The sequence below is a fragment of the Balaenoptera ricei genome, chromosome 1, assembly GCF_028023285.1.
Source record: "Balaenoptera ricei isolate mBalRic1 chromosome 1, mBalRic1.hap2, whole genome shotgun sequence".
In the NCBI taxonomy this organism is placed as follows: Eukaryota; Metazoa; Chordata; class Mammalia; order Artiodactyla; family Balaenopteridae; genus Balaenoptera; species Balaenoptera ricei.
This window is the reverse complement of record NC_082639.1, coordinates 160,105,226-160,123,506: the sequence shown is the minus strand read 5'-3', so window position 1 is coordinate 160,123,506 and position 18,281 is coordinate 160,105,226. Positions and strand designations below refer to the sequence as shown.

Sequence of the window (18,281 nt, the reverse complement as noted above, 5' to 3'; positions counted from 1 at the left end):
ATATCCTGGCTATGATATTAATACTATATGTTTTGCAAGATGTTACCATTGAGAGAAATTGGGTAAAAGGTGTTATTTCTTACAACTGCATGTGAATCCACAATTTATCTCAAAATACAAAGTTTAATCTAAATAAAATAAGGAAACTGAGCCTCGGAGTAGTTAAATAATTTCAGAGCCAGAATTCAAACCCAGGTCTGTCAGACTCCCAAGCCTGAGCATTTCAACACTTGGTTCTATTCAAGGGAACCATGTGGGAGGACCCCACAAGCCTGCAGTTCATCACACCAGGTGGCTCACTGGTGTCATGGGCAATTTTTTTACTGGGGACTACTGTCCTGATAAGGCCATTACAGAATGGCTTGAAAGAATTATTTGGCAAGACCTGTGGGTTGGTGCTGAGGGCCAAGATTTGATAACCAGGTTTTCCCTTCCTAAGGTGTGATGTGGGAGGGACCACTCACGTGTTTGCGTTTCCACTTTTGTCTCTGGCTGTGTGTCCACATAACTGTGCACTTTCTGTCAGTTTCTCCGTGGATATGACCATTTCCGGGTGGAGGGTGAGGTGATGTGTAAATTATGCATCTGTACGCAGGTCGGTGTGTACATTGTTCGGATGCACCCGTGTCAGGTCTGCGTGCGTCACACCCACATAACTTGCTTCTATTAGGTTAAACCATTTGATAATACCTCCCCCAAAGCAAAGCCGACTATTGAGCCAGGCTGTCACGAACTGGGTTTGTGTACTGTAGATAAACTGGGTAATTGGACTCTCCGCCTCCTCATCCAAAACAAACACTCACAAACCGCCCACCCCCACCCTGGAGGGAGTCTAGTCCCCGTCATCTGGGTACTTGGCTCTAGTGCCCCGCTTTCCCTGAACAGTAGGCAAGGTGAGCGTCTCCCACCTGGCCCTTTCCCTCCCCCGCAGGCCGGGCGCCGCCAGGGCTTCTGTAAAGAGGTCAGGGCTCGCTTCGCCGCGGGCGCACGCGGGTTCCTGCACAGGTGTGGCGGCTGATGGTGGGGATGTGCGTGGAGCAGGCTCGCCGGCCTCCCCGCACCCCACCCTCCGGCGGCGGCTCCGCTTCTCCTTCCTGCTGCTCATTTAGTCTCCTCTTCTGCGTGTGACAGCGGTGTGCGGACCGGGGAAGGACAGAGCGCCCTCTCCCCTGCTCCCCGCGTCGCTCTCGGGTAATGCGCTGCTTGCGCCTCGCCGCCGCACTCCTCTGGCCTGGCTGTGTAAGTGGCGCGGGGGCAGGGACGGGAGTTGGCGGGGAGGAAGAGCCGGGGGAGGCAGGCGGCGGCGCCGAAAGGTGTTAACTCCTTGCTTCGCCGGGAGGCAGCCTGGCACCCTGAACCCCGGAACGCCCCCGACCCCGGACGCGTTCCACGCGTTCCACGGGTTTCCGACCAGCTGGCTGGGAGCGGCGGGGGACAAAGCGGTGCGGGTTTGATGCCGCCGCGGGGTGGCGCCCTCGCCGCCGCGTCTTCCCTTGAAAGTTGGCGGGGGGTTGGGAGCCCGCTCGCCCGCCCACGCCAGGAGGCCCGGGCGCCGGGCCCGGCTGCCCTTGATTCGCCCCATTCCTCCCGCAGGGCCAGGCTCGGACGCCGCCGGACCGCTGAGTCTTGAGGGACAGTGAAGCGCTGGCCGGCGTCGGGGCCCTTGCCGGGGGTCGGGCGGGAGCCGGCGAACAGGAGCGAGATGGAGGCGGCGAGAGGGGGCGCGGAGTAGCCGGCGGACCCCTGGCTCGCACCTCCCCCGGCGCTCCGCGGGGGCGCGGCGGGCGGGGCCCCCGGGGCTGCCATGGAGGTGCCCAACGTCAAGGACTTCCAGTGGAAGCGCCTGGCGCCACTGCCCAGCCGCCGGGTCTACTGCTCCCTGCTGGAAACCGGGGGGCAGGTCTATGCCATCGGGGGATGTGACGACAACGGCGTCCCCGTGGACTGCTTTGAGGTCTACTCCCCCGAGGCCGACCAGTGGACCGACCTGCGCCCCCTGCCCACAGCCCGGGCCGGGGTGGCTGTCACCGCCCTGGGGAAGCGGATCATGGTGATCGGGGGTGTGGGCACCAGTCAGCTGCCTCTGAAGGTCGTGGAGATGTACAACATCGATGAGGGCAAGTGGAAGAAGAGGAGCATGCTGCGCGAGGCCGCCATGGGCATTTCTGTCACGGCCAAAGGCGAGTGGGGCCAGGGCTGAGGGCGGGCAGAGAGAAGGGAGAGGGGGGCCACGGGGAAAGGGATGGAAGCCAACACTGAGTTGGAGGCCACTATCACACTCCTGATCCCCAGTTGATCTTTACAATGGACACTAAAACTAGAGACCCGCTGGCCTTATTTTACAGATGGGAAAATTGAGACTCAGCAAGTGAAGCGTCTAGTAAATCCATATGATGCCAGAGCTCCACTCCACCCCACCAGGTTCCTCCCAGCAAGCTGGGCAGGCCGGGCCAGAGGGGAGAGCCAAAGGGGGTTAGTGCAATGTCCCTGTACATCCCTTCATTCAGCAGAATGATTGGGCCTTCCACCCACAGCACCAAATCCCCTGAAATCTTCCTTGCAAGCGCCACCACCTCCAGACAATTATTTGGGGCCCTGGGGATGTTCATGCCATCCTCGTACCATCACCAGGCCCCACTGGGAGGGCTTTGGGACCTGATTCCAGGACCTTCTCCCCACCATCTGCCTCCTAATCTCAGAGACACTGATGAGTGGACACCAGAATGTTCCTGAGGGTCGTGCTTCTGTGGCATCTTGCCCAGGTTCACTAGGTTCTCAGGGCATGCATGTGCTGATCACATAGCTTTGATTCTCATTTTGCTTTTTCCAAGCCCATCATTTCTTCCTTTTCAGGCCTGGTACAGCCCAGAGCACAGAGGGGGGCTCTGAAAGCTCTTTTGCTAAAACACACAGGGTTTTATGGAAAATGGCCCAGCAGGAGTTAGGAGACCCCAAGTTCAGATCAGACAGGCTTAGTGGGATGCAACCTTCCCTTCTTCTCTTGCAAAACCATTTCAGCTGCCTGTCAGGTCTACTGTAGATCAGAAACCAGTATTTCTTGAGCACCTGCTCTGTCCCTGGCACAGTTCTAGGTCCCAGGGAGGAAGGAAAGAGGCAGAAGATCTGATCCCTGCCTTTAGGAGCCCGGGTCTTACCAATGAAGGTCAGAGAGAGAAACTCTTAACTCAAAATCCCTGAGGGCAGAGTAGCCAATGGGGCCTCCTGAATTCCCAGTAAGAAAGATGGAAGGCACGGAGGCCCATGGGGAAATAGAGAGGGAAAGGGTAGTCCTTTATCTGCAGATCTCAATAAGTGGGGCTGAATGATTAAGAACCAACATTTATTGAGTCCTTACCATAGGTGCCTTATAGGTATTAACCCCTTTGACCCTCACAACCTGTCTGATGAGGTAAGTGCTATTATTATCCTCATTTTAGAGAGAAGCAATGTGAGGCCCAGAGAGGTTAAGTAACTTGCCCAAGGTTACGCAGCTAGCAGGTGATGGTCGAGTCTGTGCTCTTAACTATGGCATTGAATGGGTTCAATAGTTAGTTTACTAAGAATTTACATGCCTGTGTGCCATGCTTTCTAGCAGATGCTGGGGCCACAGATTAACAAATCTCAAGAACCTAACAATCTATTGAAAGAAGAAACATACAAAGGTTATTTCAGTAACGTGTGGCAAGTAGGGTGATGCAGGTGCCACAGGAGGTCCTGAGCCACCGCTCTCAGCCCAGCCTTGCAGTTCAGGGACACCCAGGTGACTCTGAAAGAATGAGTAAGAATTGGGTGCAGGAATGGTAATGTGGTCTGGATGTGAGGGTTCCCAGCTGGAGGTGTCCGGGTGAAAACAGGAATAGAAGAGGCGGAGTTTGTGTAAGGTAAATTTCTCATTAGCAGGCCCCATCTCCCCGCCACAGGCTAGGGTTGGGATTTTTTTCCCTCTCTTTAGTAAGATTGGAAAGTAGAAAGAAGTAGTACTCATCCCTGCAATCCCCTTGAAGAATGAAAGTCTCATAGAGCCAGAAGCGGGGAGGACTGGCTACTAGGAGACAGAATCCCGGGTAGGGGTGAGTCCCTGGGTAAAAAGAGGGCCCTGGGGGTAGGGCTGTGTCCTTAACAGGCTGCGTGAGGTACTGGGGTGAGGCCCAGGGAAACATGGAGGCGTTGCCTATCCTCTCTGCTGCGCTGTGTCACCTGCAGCCAAGAGCAGTAGAGAGTGGGGGGGAACTCACTTCTCTGGGCAGGGCTTCTTATAGGGGCCAGTTTTCTCTCCTTCAAAGCCTCTCCCTCATTCACCCCTAGCCCATTCAGTGCAGGGTGCCTCCTGGAGCCCAGAGCTTTCCTGTGCATGAAGGAGGATAGCCTTCTCCTATCCGGACAAAGAAAGAGACGGCAGCAGGCCAGTGTCCCACAAGGCCAATAACAGCAGGGCTGACCTCATTTCCAAAGGCTCCTGCTAGGTCTAGAGAGTTCTGATCTGGGAGTGCCTGGGGAAGAGGCCACTATTGGAGGGTATCAGAGGAATACCCCTCCTCTTTGGCATCCCTCTGGCTGCCCAGGAAGGAGGAGAATGGAGGGGATAAGACCTGCAAAGTGTTGTCCAGGCCCAGACTCCACTGCAGTCTACCTCTGTGCGAGTATTTCGGGTTTAACCAAGGGCCAGACACCAAGGGAGGCTAAGGCATGTAGGCCTGACATGGCTTCAAGAAGACCCAGGCTTGACTGTGGCAGGAACTTTTAATGGTGCCACCAACCCATTCTCAGGGAGAGCGGTGGTTGGGACCTGGCCGGGCTTCAGTGCTTGTGTTCCAGGGGTTAACAGAGCCTGGCCATGGTAGGAGCTGAGTACAGTGGGCCTGTCTCATAGTGTCTATTGTATGGCCTTTCTCCTTAGATTACCGAGTGTACGCGGCAGGCGGGATGGGCCTGGACCTCCGTCCACACAACCACCTCCAACACTATGACATGCTCAAGGACATGTGGGTGTCTCTAGCACCCATGCCCACCCCGAGATATGCTGCCACCTCATTCTTGCGAGGTTCCAAGATCTATGTGCTGGGTAAGGACAGGTTGTCTGGCCCACGTCTGGCCCTTCTTCCCTCCCCCGGGTCAGTTCCGGTTGGAAGCAGTGCCTGTGTGCTGAGCATCTCCTGGGCAGTGGGGGTTAATCATGCTGCCCCACCCCTCAGGGAGCTTCCTATATGATCTGATAACAGTCAGAAGGGGAAACCCAGCCCCAGTCCTCAGGGACTTACTCTTCTGCCCAACCTTCGCCCTACTCTGGCCTCCAGGGGGACGACAGTCCAAGTACGCGGTCAACGCCTTCGAGGTCTTTGACATCGAGACTCGCTCCTGGACCAAGTTCCCCAACATTCCCTGCAAGCGGGCCTTCTCCAGCTTTGTGACCCTAGATGACCGCTTGTACAGCCTGGGTGGCCTGCGGCAGGGTCGGCTCTACCAGCAGCCCAAGTTCCTCCGGACAATGGACGTGTTCGACATGGAACAGGGTAAGCTGGGCACCAGTCCCCGGCTGCGCACCTCCCTTCTGGCTGAATCCCCCACCTTACCCCCATCCCATCCATCCACCCAGGCTCACTTACCCAGCTGGGTGAGCCTTTCAGAGTCTGAACACCCTTCTCCATTCAAGGCTACTCTTGGGATCAAATTCTTTCATCTGTACAGGGTTCCCTTTGATTGGTTGGTTGGTTGTTTTTATCAAAGCCTTTTCCACCTATTGTCCATTCTTACAACATCCAGCCATAGTCAGGTGAGGAAGGGCTTTTTCCTGTTTTTTACTCGTGAAAAAACAGAAGGATCCTGACTCTGACGCTCTCTGCCTCTAGTCAGCCTCCTTTCCAGCTTAAAGCCCATGAGAACAGAGGTAGAACAAGGTGATTTGTCATAAGAGATTATGGTTCCTTGGATTGCAGCAAGCATGGGAGAGGGTAGAGTGTCATTTCAAACAGCAGGAGACATTGTATGTGCACTGAGCACACAGGGTAGATGGAGTGGAGATGCTGCCTTGGGTGAGAGCAGTTTGGGACTCATGTGTATTTGGAGGAGCAGGTGGTCAGCATCTGATTCTCTCTGTGTATCTCCTGCCATCATGCATGGCCTGTAGGGGGATGGCTGAAGATGGAGCGCTCATTCTTCCTTAAGAAGCGGCGGGCAGACTTTGTGGCCGGCTCTCTGAGTGGACGGGTCATAGTGGCTGGAGGACTTGGTAAGGATAGATCTTCCGGGCTGGCACTGTGGTTCTGGTGCTTGGATTCTAGGCACTCTGCATGAGCAGGAGAGGGTGCTGGCTCCTTGCACACCACCTGCCTACTGCTTTACTCCAAAGAATTTCAAAGCACTCCCCTCCTCCCAGCCTAGATGTCATGTCTCCATGGACGGGCCTCAGTTGCTGTCTATCTGTCCTCTTACACAGGAGAAACTGAGGCCCAGAGAGCATAAGGGGCATACTGATAACCATGTGACACAGGCTTGCCAAGCACAGGTCCCTGGGGCCCTATCCAGGAATGACTGGAGGTGAAAGTGTGGCAGGGATTGGCCTTGGTCCTCTTTCTCTTCTCCCTGGATACCCAGCTCTCTCACAGAGTAGAAAAGCAGTCTGATCAAATCAGTTATTCTAATGAATTCAGGATTTGCTGTATAAGACCTCCCAGAGATTAGGGTATTTTGAAGGCGGGACCCCAACATCAACAGGGGAGAGACAGATGGGCAGCGGAGCTTCCAGGAACCCAGAGTTTACTCAGTGTGGACAGACACCCTATTTACCCACACAGGAAAGCAGCTTGATGTAAGCTAGACCATGTGAGCAGCTTTCTTAGTAAAGGGCAGAAGAGAGGCAGTAGTGTCTAGAAACTTCTGGTAAAAGCAGGCGGTGGGGAAAGAAAGTTACTCTTGAGATGAAAAGACAGAGAAGGCAGGAAGAACAAAGCAGCTGTTTGACAAAAGGGTGGGGAAGGAGCAATTCTGTAGCCAAGGAATTTGAGGTTGATTGGCTTCTGCTTGTGCTTCCAGAGGCGGGGAGCCAGATGGGGGGACTTCCCCGGGGCAGATAGGTGACTGGACTCCTTTGTAAGGTCCGGTTCCCTTGGCACTTTCAGGGAACCAACCCACTGTCCTGGAGACGGCAGAGGCGTTCCACCCGGGGAAAAACAAGTGGGAGGTCCTCCCCGCCATGCCCACGCCCCGCTGTGCCTGCTCCAGCATCGTTGTCAAGAACTGCCTCCTGGCCGTGGGGGGTGTCAACCAGGGTCTGAGCGATGCGGTGGAAGCCCTGTGTGTCTCTGACTCCTAGCTGGCTCTGGGCCCAGCCACCGTGTCCTGGACCGGATCACCCCACTCTGGACAAGAGGAATGATCTCATCAAAGTAGTTTGGGCTGCTTCCCCGGATGCCAGCTCCTGTCAGCAGCCAGTGGGGTTAGGCCCTAGGGCTCTAAATGACCTCTCCACCTCCAAACCCTACCAATCCGAGAAAACTGTAAGAAGTCTCGATGACTCTGCCATCCCCCTTCCCCTGTTGCAGCTCAGGTGACCTCTGGGGAGAGTCCTCACTTACTGCTCAAGCAGAGAAAGGTAGGTAGCAGGAGTATATGCTACCTCCCTTCCTGTGGGTTTACCTCTCCCATCTCCAGGATAGGGGGTAGGCAGGGCAGTTCTGACCCAGAGGATAGCTACTTGTAGCTGTCCTTTCCCTGGATCTGCGCTAGTCTGAAGGTCTCTTGGGATGGAAGATGGAGAAGGGTTGCAGGGGTCCCAACCCCTCTTCTCTCCATTGGTCTACATCCCTTCCCCCTTTGGTGACCAACTGTGGGCCTGCCCTGGACCTCATCTACTCAGCAAGAATTGGCCCTGAAGCTGGAGGCGGCTGACTTGGAAGGGAAGTCGGGTTCACGTGCACTGGTCCAGGTCAGAAGCCCTGGCCAGGAAGGACCCATGCCTCTCGGGGTCCTGATGGGAATGTAATGATGGGACTGGAGCAGACTCCCAGCCCAGGGTCTGCTCCCCACTCTTCTCCTCACTTCATTTCTCCTTCGGTCACCCCTCCCCACCAGAGGCACCAGAGGCACCCCTCCCCTTTGTCACTGACAGCCCCAGAGTGTTTCTGTGTGAAACCTTATTTACACTGTGGCATCAAAATCCACAAAGGATGGATTAATTGCACTCTGGTTAACAGCAGCAGCACAATGATTAAAATCTATATTCCTATCTTCTCTGGCACGCTGATGCAGGGGCGGGGTGGACGGTGTCTTGATATGCGGAGGGGACCGCATGAAACAGTCCCTCTGACATTCTCAGGCTAAATGGGGCCCCAAGGGACCACTTGTTCTTGGCTGTTCCCTCTGAGGAGGTTCTACCTTCAAACCACCCTGCCCCGACCAGTCACCTCACTCCTAGGAAAACAGCACACTTTCCTCTCCTGAGCGTTGATGCCCACAGGCGTGTTGGGAAAAGGCTGCACTCATTAACTGACTTCTTCGTTGGGTTACTCCTATGACTGGCCTCAGTTCATTCAGCTCGAGCTCATTTCTGTCTTGCCCACAGTAGAAAGGTAATTGCTCACTGATGTAAAAACGTGAAGGACATGCCTCCTTTTAGCTGGTATAGCCGCTTTCTGATTCCAAGTTATTTTTAAAAGCTGTGCTAACAAGGGGGATACAAAGATGAAAAAAATACGTGCCCTGGAGGGGTGGGGGGGGGGGTCAGAGAGCACTCACCACACGCTGGTATGATTATTTCTCCTGAAGCAGGAACACCCGTCTGAGGGGTCAGGGGGAGACTCCTGGAGGAGGTAACACCTCCACTGAACCTTCACAGACAAGCGGAACCAGGGTCCTTATGGGACAGTCGTTTTGCCTCCCTTTCTCTCGTACCTGATCTTTTTCTTTACTTGGGCACTGGAAGGACACTGCCACCTGCTGGCCCAGCCTTTCCCTCCCACCTTGGCATCCTGTGGCCACGGGTGCCCCCTGCGGAGCAGACTGCAGAGAGGCCTTCCCTACTGCTTCCAGACCCCCACCCCCAGCCCATTTCCGTTGAGCCCCCTGAAGTGACTGTTAGAAAGAGGGGCTGGGGGAGCAGGTTAGGGGAAGCATTGCAAAGCCCAGCCCTCCATTGCACTTCAGTCTCTGCACTGCCTGCTCCCACCGTCCCCAACCCATCCCCAAGAAAGGCATTTACAAATGGGGTCCCTCCACCCCTTCTAACAGGAAGCCTAGCCTTGTGTGTAGGAGGCTTTCCAAGCACACAAGATGGCACCAGACCTGTGGATGGGACTGAGGCATTTTAAATAGTTGGGGTACCTTATGGCTGTAGCCAGCCCTAAAGGTTCTTCCCATTATGAGAATGGGGGACTGACCGCTGCAACCTGTGAGGGCCACTCAGGGCTCAAGCTGGTATCTGCTGAGGACTCACCTCTTGGAGGTCCATGCTGGGAAGACTTTGGGTGTGGCTCACCGAGGAGCGAGGGAAATAGGGGGTGTCAGCGGCACACCTCATGGCTGTACCTCATGGTGCTGCAGAGGCCGCTCAGGATCTGGGGTCCAATGGCCTGGCTCTGGGCCTCACTTCCCTCCCCGCCATAGGCCTTCTCATCCCCGTCCCTCTCTGGGAAGTTCCCTCCCCTCTCTTGTCTTCATTTCCCAATGTGGAAAACAAAAGCAATGACAATGCCATCTCACAAGTTGGCAAAGCACCAGCTTCAATCCTCAGATCAACTCTGTGGAGAAGGCAGTATCCTCATGTCTTGCACATGAAACAACTAAGCCTCCAAGAGGTTATATAACTTGTCCAAGGTCACAAGCTAGTAAGTGACCGAACCAAGTCTGATTCTAAAACCTGTGACCACAGTACTGCATTGCCTCAAATGGAATAGCACGTAGGAAAGGGAAAAAAATCAGCTGCTCTGTACTATGTAAGGGTTCAGAATGTCAAACCTGGAAAGATGGAGGGCTCCAAACATTCCTTTTGTTTCCCAAGGAATGAGTATGAGGATTAGCAAGGAAAGATTGGGAAGGGCTCCCTAACGTGAAATGAGCATAGAATATTCCTAAATTTACATCCCAGGAAAGTTCCCTTCTGGCTCTGTGACTGTGTCAGCTATTCCAAAGCATTGTTTGACACTGAACTCCAGTTATGTGTCTGGCATGGTGCTGGACTTGGGATTCCTGCCCTCCAGTCGTTGCAGTCTTGGGAGGGAGACGGGGACTAAATCTGCAGTTAGTATTTGATGAGACAAGTGTCAGCCTTTGCTAGTGCAACCCAGAGGTGCCCCATCCTTACTGTTTACAGAGAACTGAGAGGAACTGAGGGGATCAGAGAGGTTTCCAGAAAACAAATCTCAAACTGCACTTTGAAAGAAGAGGGAGGACAGCCAGGCAGAGGAGGATGACCCCAGGCTTTGAAGCCAGAAATATGGGTTCAAATCATAATTGTCATGTGCGGATTGATCTTGGGTACGTTGTTAACCCCTGAATCTCAGTTTCCTTATTTGTAAAATGAACAAAATAAGGCCTCACTGAGGTTAAGAGCTACCTGCTATACACAAAATGATTTGCATATATAAGGTGAGTAGCTGCATTATTATTTTTTGTTGTTGACGGAGAGACAGAGGTGTTCTCAAGTCCACTGAGGGACAACATGCACATTGCAGAGAATCTAGGGAGATGGGCTGGAAGTACAGGCAGGGCAGATCAAGAGGCCTTACGTGCCTTGCTAAGGAGTCTGGACTTTATCCATATGGGAAACTGGGAGCAAATTAAGGATTTTAAGTGGAGAAGCATCATGATCAGATTTGTGCCATTGGAACATAGGATAAGCCAAGTTCCTCTTCTGAGGAAAACGAAGTAAGTAAAATCACCAAGGCACCATCTAAGATCAGAAAGAACCTCAGGGACTTCCCTGGTGGGGTAGTGGTTAAGAATCCGCCTGCCAATGCAGGGGACCCAGGTCCAAGAAGATCCCACATGCGGCGGAGCAATTAAGCCTGTGCGCCACAACTACTGAAGCCCGTGCGCCCAGAGCCCACGCTCCGCAACAAGGGAAGCCACCGCAATGAGAAGCCCGCGCGCCACAACGAAGAGTAGCCCCCGCTCACGGCAACTAGAGAAAGCCCGCATGCAACGATGAAGACCCAACACAGCCAAAAAAATAATAAATAAATAAACAAAAAAAATTTTTTTTTTTTTAAAAGAAAGAACCCCAGGTGGGGTTGGTATCCTCAGGAAAACACGTGGGCCGAGCTTGTCAGGCCTCCTCTGGAGGAAGGTCCATCTGCTGGGCAATTAAAGTGCCAGGAGGGTTTAGAACCACAGAAAGTGGACAAGTCCCTCCCTTCCATGGCTTCTTCTCCTCCAGAATTTCTAATGATCTCTTGCATTTGCTTTGAGCTTTCTGGCCCACAGATACCCTGAACAGGAGGGGGGGTGCCATCGGCCTTTTCCAACCCCCATCTTGTAGAAGAAGAAACAGAACCGGGAACCCTATGACTAACCCAAGTGGCACAACTAACAAGTGATGGAACGGAGATTCTAATCCAGCTGCCAGGGTGGAGGGGAGTGCACACCCCCACCGCCCACCATTCTGAGCTCTGCAGTAAGAGATGGCATCCCCGCCCCTGGGTGGCGGCAGAACAGGACCAAAGCCTCAGGCCAGGCTTGGTGAGATCAAAGAGTTGCGTGGGCAGGCGCTTCTTGTTGGCATTAGACAACTGCAGAAGTGAAGGCATGAGGCAGAGCACAAGCAAGAGCTGAAGAGACGGGCACATAAAAGGACCCAGACAGGTTGGGCAGATAAGTTTCCATTTTATTAGTTTCCTAGGGCTGCCATAACAAAATACTGCAGACTGGTGGCTTCAAAAACAACAGAAATGTATTGCCTCACAATTCTAGAAGTCTGAAATCAAGAGGGAGGGGGAACCTTCCTTGCCTCTTCCTGGCTCTGAGGACTGAGCTGATCTGGGAAGGCTTCCTGGAGGAGACTGCTGTTATAACTGGGCCTCAAGGGAAGGGAGACTTGGGTGCCAAAGTGCACACAGGAGTGGGGAGTGATGTGAAAGAAGATTAGAAGGCAAGCTGGAGCCTGTGCCGACCTTGAATAGTGGGTCGATGCCTCGAGAAGAAGGGTTTGAGGAAGGTCGGCATCAGTGTGATATGATGGTTGTGGCCGCCTCTCCAAGCACACCCCTCTCCATCGGCGGTGCCAGGAGTGACGGGGGTGGGGGTGGGAAGTAGGGGGGAGGAGCCCATCTCTGGGAAAGGGTGGCGAGCCAGCTGGCTGCAAGGGCACAGTGTCTCTAGAGTGCCCTGTGTTACGTTCTTGTAGAGTCTGCATTCTCCCTCAGGATGTGACCCTTTAATAATTTAAACTGTGGGGTGTTTTCCCAAATATCCAGTTCATTTGAGCTCCCCAGGCAGGTGTGTGCCTGGTTCAAAGAACCCCCAGAGCCCACGTGTTCCTGATGGCATGAAGCAGAGCACCAAGAAACCACCGTCCGCAGCCCAGAGGCCAAAGTGTCCGTCTTTCCAAGAGTAATGGACCCCTTTACAGATTATGTGCAGTTGGTATTTCATACCAGACAAGCTTCCTGCGACTCCACCCAGCATGCTCTGGGCCAGCCTGAGCCCTGCACATGCGCACACTCACAAACATACACACACACATATTCACCTCTCTCCCTTTCCCCTCCCCTCTCTCTTTCATGCTCACACACACCTCACACACCCACATCACACACCCACATACCCCTCAGTCTTACACAGACCTTACATGTACACTCGCAGATTTACACTCACATAATCACTCATGCTCACATACACAACTCACACACCTCACTCTTATGCTTCACACTTGCCTCACGCTCTTACAATATAGCTCACACTCACACATGCCTTAAACTCTTACACCTACACACTTCAAATACACCCCACACTTTTACACATCTGCATGCACCTCACACGCATGTGCACACCCGTTCACGCACATGTTTATGCTCTTACACACGCCTTGCACTCACACGTATGCCCCTCACACTTACACTCTGGTACACACACTGGGAGCAGGCGCCCGGGCTCAGCACCCCTTCAGTGTGGACGGTGAGTTGCCAGCTCTGGAGCATCCACTGCTTTGACATCCACACTGCTGGCCCCTCCAGAACCTCGTGCACAGTTTGCTGTAACAGCCAGGGGGACCTTTGCACCCTCAATTCCCTAGGACCTTAGGAAAGACTGGGATCCATCTATTTTACAGGGGAGGAAACTGAGACCCAAAGGAGTCCTGTGGCTTCCCCAAGTTGTCACAAGTTCCGTAAACGGGGCAGGGCGGGGCGGGCGGGGGGAACCGTTTGTGGCTTCCCTGCTTACCTTCACGTGCTCAGCACCTGGTCCGTGCCCGGCACGCAGCCAGCACTTGATAAACCTGGACTGAAACGGTGAATGGGTGAAGGGAAAGAACGGGGAAAGATCCTGGTGCCCCAGTCCAATTCCTAATTTAGCCAGACTGAATTCTTGAGACTTTTCTTTTTTTCATGCAAAACCTCCCAGCCGCCTACCTCCTCTGAAGAGGAAATATCTGGCAGATGACTCAGAAGGTCAATGGGGTGAGGGGCTGGAGGCCCGGAAGTGTCTGAAGACTTGATGCCTGAGGTGACACTTTAGAAGTGGTGGCTTTTCTAGGTGGTTCAGGGAGAACTCTGTCTCCCCCAGGCTCGTGGGGTCCGCCTCCCCCTCCCCACACCCTCCACATTGCTGCAGTGTGGAGATGGGGCGGGCGAGGAACTCCGGGCTTGCGGTTGGTGGCTCCAGCCTCGGTCAGCCTCGGAAGGGAGGGTGTGGATGTGCCAGGAGGTGAGGGACTCCTGCGGCCCCATTCACTGTCGCCAGAAGGTGGCCCACCTTGCCTGCCTTATCTGGAGGACCAGAAGGAGGACTTTGGGGTGACCGGCCTCCCATTCAACAGACAACGGGCCTTGGTCCTAATCTCAGTTTAGCAATTCACATTCTTAAAAACAAACGTTTGTAAGGCAATAATAATTTACAAGCCTCTTTCCCAGGCTCCCCACTCCAGATCCAGCGTCCCCATCTGTAGGAGAAGGGACTGGATTGGAGCTGCCCTTCCAAACTGGTCTTACTCTGCCTCAGACCTCAGGTCCCAGCACCTCGGGGAAGCCAGCTCAACCCTGGGTGGAAAACGACCATCTCATCCCTCGCCTCCAACCCCCTCCACATGGCGGCTGAATTCCTCTGCCCTTTCAGTAACCGTTCTCATCTGCAAACCTGCCTGCACCATCACAGCTGAAACACCCACCCTCAGCTGCCCCTGGTCCTCCAGGTGATTCCCAGCCTCCGTCTTGACTTCTAAGACCCTTCACAAAAGTCCTGCCCTTCCAGCCTCCCCTCCTTACCTCTGCCAAGTGTGGCTTGTGGGAGACCACTGGGAGCAGGCAGTTCCCTAAACTGTCCCTGCTGTTCCCCTCCCAACCCTGCCCCAGCCCATCCCTCCCCGCAGAATGCAGAATACCCCCTCCTTGTGTACCCCCACCTCACCCCCATACACACAGGGATCCTCAGGACACGGTGAGATTGTTAACCCTCGTGGGCCCAGAGCATCACCGCGCTGGGCACCAGAGCCTAAATGTGTAACAAGTGACTGAATGGAATAAATGTGTAGCAAACGACCAAACAGAATGAGAGTCAGACAACCAAGGGCCCAGAGAGCACCAGCTTTGAGAGTAACCTTTACAAAGCCCCCCTTCCTCTGAGCACATCTGGCTGGTATGAGGAACCAGAGCCAGGAAATCAGCAGTATTTCAAATCCCCCTGCTTATGGGGTGGGTCCCCTTCTCCCCGGGCTCTGACAGGAGTGATAGGTCAGAATTGGGCTTTTCATAAGCTGTGGGTGACAGCCAGCCTATTAATCCAGGCTGGTGGTAGCAGCCCCAGCACCAGATTGTGCTAGTGTCATTCAGGGCCAAGAGAAATGCTAGCTCCCGCCTTCCCTTCCCAAGGGCCAGGAGCTGGTGACCTGGCTAAAGAATGTGCTTGGCTAGGGGTTTACATTCCAGGATCAGTTTGGGAGGCAAAGGGCTTAGGTTGCCAGTGGGAGCCAAGCATGGGCAGGGAGGCGGCACCGGGCAGACCTTCCTCCCTCGTCCCTCCTGGGCATACCTCCCATGCCCTGCCCTGTCTGGTCCTGCCTGGACCTCTTTGGACCTCCCTGAGTGCATGGTGGCGGCTGTGGAGGCAGGGCCAGGAGGAGGAAGACACTCAGCCCCCTCAAGGGAGCAGCGTTTAAATGGAGTATAAAGTACTGAGTCCTAAGCCACAGTACCCACAGCCATATGCTGGGGAGCCTTTTCCAGTTTACAAAGAGGCTCCACGTTCAGGATCTCCTTTGGCTAATAGGAACTGAGGCTTGAAGGGACTGAGTCACCCGCCCTAGGTCATGTGGCCAGCAAGGGGCAGAGCTCGGTATGGAAACCCATTCTCTGACTGCCATTCTGAGGCTCATGTACCCCCTTCTTCATCTATATCAACAGCCTCTGTACCCCACAATCTAACCCAAGGCCCTGACTTCACAGGGTCAGTGAAGGATCAGTGAGTATGAAAGTATTGACCCCTGTAATGACAGGGGTTTATTTTTATTTACTTATTCTCCATCTCATTCCATCAAGGATCTCAGATGACTAACGGCAACAACACACCAGGGTTAGTTGGTGGAAAGTACTTGGTGACTGGGTACCCAGTGGAGGAATCCCATGAAAGCTTTTGTCCCAGTCATAAGCATAGGTGCCCCCCTCTACCTCCCAACCCCACAGCAATGGGAATTACACAACCTCAGAGACTGAGAAAAGAACATAGAAGTGAGGGGCAGAAAAGGAGCTCTTTTTGTTTTGCCGTTAACAATGGGGTAAGGAGACCCCTTTCCAAAGTACTGACTAGAAGCCCTAGACTTTAAAGCTACACAAATATCCACCCACCCCACCTCCCAACTCTCAACAAGAACCCTTGTCTGGCATTAAAAAACAAGCAGTGAGAGTAATTCAAAGGCCCTTCCTTTTCTCCCACCAAGTGAGACTGCTCCCTCCCTCCCCCAGCACAGAGCTCCAGCCTTGGGCAGTTTCAATGACCACTTCCTAGCGCTGAACGCTGAACTTATCTTAACAGTCCTTTGTCCCAGATCAGATCAGCTGTAGCTCAGGGGGACAGCCCCTTGCTGTCATAGCTCCCATTCACACAAACACACACTTGGGTCTCAGCCAGAATGGGGGTTGGGGGGAGCGGACTTGGGAGGACCAGAGCCCAGCAAAACCCCAAGCAGACTGAGAGGAAACCATCAGTCTGACAGCTTCACATCTTGTTTCATCCCACAGCAAGCCCACGAGGGGTCCTGAGGCACGTTTCAGGTTGAGTGAACTATGACTTAGAGAGCTTAGTCTACTTGAGACTTGGGTAAATCAAGAATCCTCTCCAAGCCAAAGTATGATGGTTGAGAATGCTATTTCTGGAGCCAGATTGCGTAGGCTCCAATCTGGTTCCACCACTTGCCAGCTCTGTAACCCCATGTGGGCAGGTATTTAATTTCTCTGTGTCTCAGTTTCCTCATCTGTGCAATGGGGATAATCATACGTTAGAACCTATTTCATAAAATTGTGGTGAGGACTGAATTCATTCATACAGTGACTAGCACACAGTAAATGTATTAGCTGTGCAAAAGATAATAATTCTTATCCAGAGAGTTGCCGAGAGATAAGGGATAGTCATAGTCAGTTAGTGGCAGAGCAGAGCCTGGAGCCCAGGGTGTCAGACTCCTGAGCCAAAACATCATGCCAGGGGTGGGAGCGGGAATGGGGGTCCTGAGTGTCCTGTAGTGAGGGAATCAGTTGCCAGGTGGGTAAAAGAACAGGTATGACTGAGATTTCTAATTTGTCCCTACTTAAACATTGCAGAGAAGTTACAGCAGAGTTGAAATGGAACTCAGAGTTGATTTATCCAAATCCCTTTCTATAGATGAGGAAACTGCCCCCCAAAGAGAAAGTCCTTGGCCATGACCACAATGTGGGTAGTGGTAAAAGAGGAGCTGGAACCCAGGACTCCTTTTTTTTTTTTTGGCTGTACCGCACAACTTGCGGGGTTCCCCGACCAGGGATTGAACCCGGGCCCTCAGCAGTGAAAGCGAGGAGTCTTAACCATTGGACCACCAGGGAATTCCCTGGAATCAAGGACTCGTGACTCCTGTCCGTCTGTGTGTAATTTCCCTGCTGCTCCAGGTGGGAGACAGTGCAAACTCTCTGGCTTGGGGAGCAGAGCTAGCTTCTCCTTGGTCACATCCCTCCCAGGCCTGGCCTGTGAATAACATTCAATTTCGCATTGTAATTGAGAGCTTGGGGACTGTTTTCAGTGTTTGCAGCACAAAATTCCCCAGACTCCTGGTAAGGCTTACTAAATTTATATTGTAAGCGGCTCACCAGTTCCATCTTGTGTTTCCGAAGCCCATGTGGGCACCACAAGACAATGTGATTCTTAGGGACTTGAGTTGTGATGTAAGACTGACAGGGTTTGCCTCCCAGCTGTGTTACTCGTAGCTAGGACTGAGTGGTCTTGGACATGACACTATATCTAAGATGCTTAGAACCAGGGCTGGCTCAATAAATGTCAGATAACATTATACCTATTATTGTAGTTGCTCAGTATATATTTGTTGAATGAATGAATTAAATGAACAAATTGCTCATTAAATGAACAAATTGCCTAAGCGGACCTCCACTTGGAGTCACAGCATCAGGCATCCCATAAAAGTTGCTAGGCTTAGTTCGGTCAGCAGAGGGCAGCATTGATTCAAGCATCTCAAATTGCCAGAGACTTGCAGAATTCACAATCCTGTTTTCGGATGCCCAACTCCCAATCTTGGAGGGCCACTTGTAACATGCAGGTTCTTAACCAAGCAGTTCCACCAGTCCCTGAGAAAGAAAGGTCAGCACCTTCAAGGCCATATTGTCCACCACCTGAGAGTGTCAGTTACAGAGGGCTGTAGCTCAGAGCTCTGAGGAAGGGAAATATAATGGTTGAGGTCTCAGGCAAAGAGGTGGTAAGCTGAGCCCTTTAGCCTGCTGCAGCCCTTTTTCCAGAGAGAAGGAAAGAGGGACCCAGGCATCTATACTGAGATAAATCCCAAGGCAGGAGATGCTCTAGGGCCTGGGAGCTCCCCTGCAGCTCATCAGATCCAGAAAGTGCTTAGCTGGCCCTCTACTTTCCTGCCCCCACTACTCTCTCAG

General features: G+C 53.2%; 1 protein-coding gene across 3 annotated transcripts; it reads left to right on the top strand.

The window, feature by feature from the left end:
• The first annotated feature begins 1,031 nt into the window (after positions 1 to 1,031).
• Positions 1,032 to 8,223, top strand: KLHDC8A (kelch domain containing 8A). 3 transcript variants are annotated; one of them, XM_059904773.1, is made up of 6 exons: positions 1,032 to 1,239; positions 1,594 to 2,180; positions 4,898 to 5,062; positions 5,295 to 5,510; positions 6,125 to 6,226; positions 7,116 to 8,223. In XM_059904773.1, exons 2-6 carry the CDS (start codon positions 1,805 to 1,807, stop codon positions 7,307 to 7,309), a joined length of 1,053 nt encoding a protein of 350 aa, XP_059760756.1. In that variant the 5' UTR covers positions 1,032 to 1,239; positions 1,594 to 1,804; the 3' UTR covers positions 7,310 to 8,223. The 3 variants fall into 3 exon arrangements, with proteins under 3 accessions (XP_059760756.1, XP_059760770.1, XP_059760762.1); XM_059904787.1 differs by lacking the exon at positions 4,898 to 5,062; XM_059904779.1 differs by lacking the exon at positions 6,125 to 6,226.
• Positions 8,224 to 18,281: the final 10,058 nt, after the last annotated feature.